The sequence below is a fragment of the Budorcas taxicolor genome, chromosome 11 (assembly GCF_023091745.1).
Source record: "Budorcas taxicolor isolate Tak-1 chromosome 11, Takin1.1, whole genome shotgun sequence".
NCBI lineage: Eukaryota > Metazoa > Chordata > Mammalia > Artiodactyla > Bovidae > Budorcas > Budorcas taxicolor.
Window position 1 is genome coordinate 132,614,684 of NC_068920.1, and position 8,217 is coordinate 132,622,900.

Sequence of the window (8,217 nt, forward strand, 5' to 3'; positions counted from 1 at the left end):
TCCAAAAAGATACACCTCCCAATATCCCTTGCAGCTAGAATGCACATGAGCAGCAGTGCGCGTGCCACTTCTGAATGGTGCCTTGAAGGGGAAGCTGTGCTCTCTCCTGCCCCCTTTTTCTCTATCTCCCAGGCTGGCATGTGATACTAAGTTTGTCATCGTCAGCAGACAAAGGCAACCTAAGGACGGGCGGAAGGAGCTGAGGTTCCCAACCTCGAGGAACCCCCATATCAGCCCTGGACTATGTCCGCTCTGAGCTATTAAGTGAACCAGAGAAATAAGCTTATATCTTGTTTAAGCTAATGTTATGTGGGACCTTTGGCTAGAGGTGTTCTAACACAGGAGACTTCTGTAACTGACTGCACCATCCCTCCCTCAAAGGCTCGGGAGTTTTGCTATTGGCACACCATTTTTAAAGTCCTCTTTGTAAAGTTCACACTCAGCATCTTCACTCCTGACCTTTTGGTGATGTCTTGATTTCAAGATAATACATCCTCTCAACAAAAAGTTCAGGTATCCTCAGGTTATGTCTGAGTTTTTCCAAGTCTGTTCTGGAACTTAAAATTTTTTCAACTCTCAGATCATTTCTGAATGAGGAACCTATAAATTTCTCTCCTCCAAGGAGTCATTGAAATGATCAGAGACTCTATTTCATCTCTCTCCTCTATGGAAATTTTGAAATGTGGCTTTAATGAATGCATAACTGAACTTTAACCCAGATCTCCAGGGTGCTGCAGACTTTTTTTAAACAGCTCCAGCCTTATCACTTATGCCAGATGGTTTTAAATGCATAAGGAAGTGTCCACTTTCCTGTAGTTTTGAGCAATTTTCTATTTTCTACTCAGATAATGTGAACATCAGAAATATCTGAATCAAGTATTTAAGACCCAAAGTAAAACTGAAAATGTTGCCATTACCAACAGATTAACAGACACACCCTAACATTTTTGAGACCCAGGGTAAGATTTTAAATGAAGGTCCACATATCACATATCTAAATATTTAAAAATTATAATTCAGTGTAATAAGCCATTAAACACATTCTGTCCTCCTACCTTGGCACCTTCATAACAGAAGTCCTGGTTTGAATTCATACTATGACTCGGAGCTCAACTGAGAACTTGGTGGCTAAGGGGGAGACAGTATCAGCCCCTAGCCTAGAGCCTAGCCCCTGGCCACCAGCCTGGAGCCCAGGCCATTCCCTTCATACTCCTAGCTCCGCATCATGCACCCTGAAGGGCATCAGACGCTGGCACATGAATTTCTCAGACCACATGTGGGAGCTCTGTTAAACCCTTTGGCCATCCTTGAGCAAACAAAACCTAGGAAGTGGCTGATGCAGGCCTTGAAAGTGGGCTCAGAACCATTTGGACAGGGAATTTGGAGTTCTGTGACAGACAGTGATCTAACGGGGGAGTACTTGGGCTCTGAATAAACTGGAGGCAAGTCTACTTGAGGGGGCACATGTGGAGGAGGGCCAGAACAGGACACAGGACTCTCCTCATTACCACTTTTATTCAATGGGCTAGAAGCATATCTAGTGCAACAAAGCAAGAAAAACAAGTTTTTGAGTATCAAAATTGAATAGGAAAAGAGAAAACTGTCAGTTTCAGATGATACGATTATATGTTTAAAAAAGAACCCACAGGTTAACTATGAAAATTAAGAAGTGAATTTGACCATGCTGCTGGCTATCAGGTCAATATGTCAAAACCAATTATACTTTTACATATCAACAATGAACAATTAAACCTCGACAAAATTAAACCTCGACAAAAAGTGTAAAACATTGCTAAGTGATATTAAAGAATACTTATATGCAAAAGAAGGGATATTTTATACTCATGGGTTGCAAATCTATATTGGTAAGATATTAATTCTTTCCCAGATTGATCTGTACTTTCACTCTGATCTCAATTAAAATCCCAGCAGGTTTTCTGGTGGAAATTGAGAAAATAATTCTAAAATTTATATGGAAATACAAAGGGTCAAGAACAGCCAAGACAACTCTGAACAATCACAAAGCTGGAGGACTTACCCTAGGGTATCAAGGGCTGCCATTTGGCTACAGTAATTAAAATAGTGTGGAAGTGGCACAAAGATGGACAAATGACCAACAGAACAGAAAATCTAGAAACAAACACACATGTATGATCACCTCGTTTGCAACAAAGGTACATTGCAATGCAGAGGGGAAAGAATGATCTTCTCTTTAAATGGTGCTGGGTTAATTAAAGATCTATTTAAAAAACAATGAACCTGGGGCCCTACTTTTACACCACACACACAAAAAAAATGGATTCCAGACAGATTATAAACCAAATGTAAATAAACAGTTGAACAAAGAAGTGTCTAAAAACAAAGCATGGGAGAATATCTCTGTAAACTTGGAGTTGACCAAGATTAAACAGGAAACAAAAAGAACTACCATTTTTTTAAAAATTATTGATAAGGTACGGGGTCAAGGGCAGTGGCCTCTCCTGCCCAGGTCTTAGAGAAGAACTAGTTGTTAATACTTTGATATTGAAAAAGGTAGCATTTTCTTTATAAATTGAAATGTATAAATGGTCTTTATACTCCTCAATGCCAACATGCATGTGTGCTCAGTCATACCCAACTCTTTTGCGACCCCATGGTCAGGGCCCTGCCAGGCTCCTCTCATCATGGAATTTTCCAGGCAGAAATACTGGAGTGGGTTGCCATTTCCTACTCAGTGCTAACACTCTTCATGATTTAAGTCCTAAGTGAAAGCAACGTAGAAAAGCTGCTAATAAAAACAATATTCTCTCTCTGGTTTTACACTCTACTTTAGAGTGCTCAGGATGAACAGTATTTTCAAGATTATATCAGTATCAACTAAAAGAGTATTTTCATCTAGTCAAGGCTATGGTTTTTCCAGTAGTCATGTATGGATGTGAGAGTTGGACTGTGAAGAAGGCTGAGTGCCGAAGAATTGATGCTTTTGAACTGTGGTGTTGGAGAAGACTCTTGAGAGTCCCTTGGACTGCAAGGAGATCCAGCCAGTCCATTCTGAAGGAGATCAGCCCTGGGATTTCTTTGGAAGGAATGATGCTAAAGCTGAAACTCCAGTACTCTGGCCACCTCATGCGAAGAATTGACTCATTGGAAAAGACCCTGATGCTGGGAGGGATTGGGCACAGGAGGAGAAGGGGACGACAGAGGATGAGATGGCTGGATGGCATCACTGACTCGATGGACATGAATCTGAGTGAACTCCGGGAGTTGGTGATGGACAGGGAGGCCTGGCGTGCTGCGATTCATGGGGTCGCAGAGTCGGACACAACTGAGTGACTGGACTGAACTGAACTGATACACAATATTCCTTTTGTCCTACACAGAAATGCTCAGAGATCATCCAGCTTTAGATGAAGTACCCTAAGTATAAAGGGATGATGTGACATCTACTTCACAGTTATCAACAGACCTGGAACAAAAACCCATAACAGTTCAATATTCTTTCCACATCTTATCCTTGACCCAGGACAGTCCAAGTAATTCAGTTGTTTCTAGATATCGCTAGGCTCTATAATCAGACACAACTGAGCGACTGAACTGAAATGAGGCTCCATAGTAATATTTCAGTAATTTGAATATTTTCTCCCAGTAACTGCATTTCAATTCCAGAAATGATCTCTTTTCCTCCCCACTTTTAGAAATCCCATCTATCTTTCTAAGACCCAGCCCCAATCCTACTTTCTCCTTAGAACCTTCCCTGAACAGGCCGGCTGGGTGAGCTCTTTTCCATGCAATTAATTAATTAAATGTGGCACTGTGCCAGTTGGCGCTCCCTGCTTTGAACTACTGTTTATCCCTCCTGCACCTCTTGCTTCAAGTCCTTTATTACCTGTTTCAGGAGCCCTGTCATCACCATGGGAGAGGGATCAAAGACTTTCTTTTTGTGTTCACTGGGTACAAGTTTGGCCCTACTCCACAGCCACAAAGAGGCCTTCTCTCATCTAGAACTTAACAGTTCCACCGGGGACACCACACACACACACATTTGGAAAGTCAAACAAGGCAGAAAATTGTCTATAGTGAAATAAATGAACGGTACAGACGAGAAAAGTTCCATGTGTGACTTCAAAGAGTTTGACCTGCTTCGCGGCAGACATTGTGGAGAAGTTGGGCTGTGAGACAGTCTTAAAGTTGGGCTGGGAACCAAGGTTGAGGAGAGGGGAAGAAGGTAGGGAGAGGACAGGAGGGAAGAAGAGGGGGAGGGGCGGGGCTTGGCATTGCCGCATCAAAGGCCCAGCACAGAAAGAGTGAAGCCTCCGTCTGGGTCCTACTGGACTGGTGGGACCCATTTATACCCCATTTCCTACCAGTCTGCTTTCTTCTTTCTGTTTGTAGCTCTTGCTTTGATCTTCCTCACTCTCCTTCTTCCCGTCTAAATATTCTCCAAGAGCTTCCCTGGGATGGCAAAAAACGTAGAGAAAATGAAGTTTAAATTCTAGGAAGTAAAACCTTTCACTCTTTTTTTCCTAACTTTTTGTTTTGTTTTGTTTTTTTTAAATCTTTCTGCCGAGCTGTGCATGGCCTGGGGGATTTAATTTTAAATTTTCATAGTATATTTCACCATATACAAAAATATATTCCATAGGGATAAAAATTCAACTACTAAAAAGAACACAGTCCAGGATTTCCTTGGTGGTCCAGTGGTTAAGACTCTGAGTTTCCAATGCAGGGGGTGCATGTAGGATCTTAGCTCGCTCCCCATGGAACCTGCGTCCCCTGCATTGGAAAGGCGGAGTTTTTTTTACTCCTAGCCCCGCCAAGTGGCATGTGGGATCTTTGTTCCTCCAAACCATTCCCTAAAGAGCAAGAAGGGTGATCTTAACACGCTTAGAAAGTTGAGAAATTCTCACACTAGGTTGTTGGCCTGTGGGTAAGAGCTATAGCCATATGGAAGGTCAAATGGACACTCCAAAACTGCACCCAAGTGCACAAAAAGCAATACTGTATACCAGGGCTATGGTAGGGATTAGCATCACCCTTAGGGATCTCAAGGACTTCCTAGGTGGCTCAGTGGTAAAGAACCTGCCTGCCAATGCAGGAGACGTGGATTCAATCCCTGGGTTGAGAAGATCCCCTGGAGAAGGAAATGGCAATCCATTGCAGTATTCTTGCCTGGAAAATTCCATGGACAGAGATGCCTGGTGGGCTACAGTCCACAGGGTCACAAAGAGCTGGACACGACTGAGTGGTTGAGCACACAGTGCAATTAGGGATCTCACAGATGTGGGAGCGGTGGTGCCTATCAAATCTCCATTTAATTCACTGGTCAGGTCCCTGCAAAAACTGGATGGATGGAGCCAAGAAAATGATTGTCAATTACTGCAAGCTCAAGCAAGCAGCAGTCCTAATTGCAGCTGCCATGCAGGTCCTTGCTTGAGCATATGAGTGTGGCCTTAGGTACCTGGTATGTGGCCACTGATTGAGCCAAATATGCTATTTCTACCTCAGTCAGGAAAAAGGATTAGGAAGTTTATATCGAGGAGGAACAGATAATACACACTCATACAGTCCTCACACTTGCAGGGCCATGCCAATGCTCCGGAGCTGACAAACTAGAGTCTAGATAGATCAGGACCACTTGGATATCCCACAGAGCATCACACTGATCTGTTATCTCAGGGCTGGCAAACTTTGGCCGATGGGCCAAATCTGATTCAATTCTTTTTGTATGGCTCAGGAGTGAAGAATTATTTTTTTACATTTCAAATGGTTTTTTGAAAAAATCAAGATGAACAGGCAGAGCGCAGGGGATTTTTAGGGCAGTGAAACTCTTCAGTACAGTACTGTGATGGGTAGATACATGTCATTATATATTTATCAAGATCCAACTGTTGTACCAATGTACCATTCTGGTGGAGAATATTGATAGTGGAGGAGGTTATACGTGTGTAGAGTGTGTGTTAGTCACTCAGTCGGGTGTGACTCTTTGTGACCCCATGGACTGTAGCCCACCAGGCCCCTCTGTATGGGATTCTCCAGGCAAGGACACTGGAGTGGGTTGCCATTTCCTTCTCTAGGGATCTTCCCAACCCAGGGATTAAATCCAGGCCTCCCACATTGCAGTCAGATTCTTTACCATCTGAGCCACCAGGGTAGCTTCATACATGTGTAGAAGTAGGGGGTAAATGGGAAACCTCTGTAGTTTCCACTCAATTCTTCTGTGAACCTAAAACTGCTCTAAAATATGAAGTGTATCAATTAAAAAAAAGATCTAAAAGATGAAGAATATTCTGTGACACACGAACATTATATGAAATGCAAATTTCAGTGTCCTTAAGTAAAGTTTTTGTTGGAACACAGCCACATCACTCTGGGCCCCTTGTGTCCAAAGACCGGCAGACAACAAGAGAAGCACCATCTTGGCAAGGCAGCTGACCCTGACCAGCAGGACGAGGTATAAGCGCTGTCACACAGTGCAGTGTTCAGGCAGTCACGGGTTCATGCAAGTTCCCCTCGGTCCCCCTTCTTAAGACAGGCCACAAAGTCTGTGAGTGGACGGGGGTGGCAACCCCAGCCTGAGAATGGTACGGTTATCAGCCTCAGACCCTGCAGGAAAACGGTTTTGTGTCACACAACCGGTTAAGCCACTGAGACCAACAGAAGTGATAGCCGAGGTCTCCTCTATAACCCCTTGTGGAAGGAAGGCACGCTGGGAGGCAAGGAGGAAAGAACGATCTCGGGGGACCGGTCATGAAGCCCCAACATCTTCAGGTACGGCCCACAGTGCCTGGCGCAGCAGGCTCTCCGTGAACGTGCTGGAGGGATTCCTGTTTCCATCTTTGACTTTACTAAGGGTATTCAATGCTTTAATATCACATACTTTGTTTGAACCTTCTGGTAGAAAAGTTTTCTATCTCATCAAGAAGCAAGACCAGCTCACACGTAGGGCACGCGAGCCCCTCACCACAGGGGCTCCGGCCTGGAGAAGCCACCCCCTCATTCCAGCACCCGGGTCACCTGCACCCCCGGCGCTCCTGGGAAGAACGCGCCCAAACCCTGACTCACCGCCTCCGAGCTTCCAGGCGCGCCGCAATGCGCAGGCGCCGGGCCTGGATCCGCTCCTGAGGATTATCAGAATGTACGGAGGGTCCGAGAATTGGGGTGGCTAAATGTTCCTCCTCCTTCTCCTCCAGGACCCCCAGGGATCCTGGCGGATTCATGGCAGGTGCCTTCCGCCCCCCGAGCAGCCCTGCCTGGACCACCGTGGGACTATAGTCTGGTTGCTAACAACAAAGCTGTTGCCAGGGAAATGCAGTCACCTGACCCGCAGCTGGCGTGGTTGCGCGCGCAGCCCCTAAGGCCGGGCGCACTGGTGTTATTAGCGCCGTTGTCTCAGCTTGGGGCTTTATTCCTCTGCTGCAATTACGGTGAGGACTGTATTGAATCCCCCACTAAGGCTCAGGTGGTATTAACAGAGGCCGGAAGACTAAAGAGCTGAACCAAGTTGTGATTCATCACTTACCGACCCTATGATTAATTCATCCATCAAATAAATAATCCTCAAAATCACCGTATTCATCTAATGTAATTCAATGTCTACTCTATGCCAATCACTGTGCTAGCTCCGAGGATCCAAGCGTTGTCTTCTCCTCGATGGAGGGGGTAGAATAATAGGTTCAACTCAGAAATTCTGAACTAAAGTACACTGCATCCACCTGCTTGTCATCCATTCTTTTTAAAAATTAATATGTATAACTTTACTTTTGGCTGTGCTGGGTCTTCTTTGCAGCAGGGGTTTTTCTCTAGCTGCCGCGAGCGGGAGCTACTCCTTGTTGCAGTGCATGGGCTTCTCATTGCGGAGCAAGGGCTCTGGGGCGCAAGGGCTCTGGTAGTTGCCGCTCCTGGCTGCAGTAGTTACAGTCTCCAGGCTCCAGAGCACAGGCTCAATAGTTGCGGCACACAGGCTCAGTTCTTCCGTGGCACGTGAGATCTTCCCAGATCAGAAATCCAACTTTTGTCTCCTTCACTGGCAGGCGGATTCTTTACCACTGAGCCGCGGAGGAATTCCCATCATCCATTAGTGTTTGAGCTCCTACTTTGTGTATTCAGACTCTATCGTCTCTAGAATGTGAAAAACCCCTGCTATCAATAAATTTATATCCAACAAGGAACTGTTGTCTTCTGTAGCGGTTTTCAGTAGGGCTACACTCCCTCCATCACTACCCGCAATCACACACAGAA

General features: G+C 45.0%; 1 protein-coding gene across 1 annotated transcript in view; it reads right to left on the reverse strand.

Moving 5' to 3' along the window:
• DRC1 (dynein regulatory complex subunit 1) overlaps positions 1 to 7,196 on the reverse strand; it is a 46,243-nt gene extending 39,047 nt beyond the window's left edge. Inside the window, exons 1-2 of the mRNA XM_052649506.1 lie at positions 7,042 to 7,196; positions 4,344 to 4,431 (exon numbers count right to left, since the gene is read on the reverse strand). Coding sequence (XP_052505466.1) covers positions 4,344 to 4,431; positions 7,042 to 7,196 — 243 coding nt within the window. The remainder of the gene's footprint in view (positions 1 to 4,343; positions 4,432 to 7,041) is intronic.
• Between the last annotated feature and the right edge of the window lie 1,021 nt (positions 7,197 to 8,217).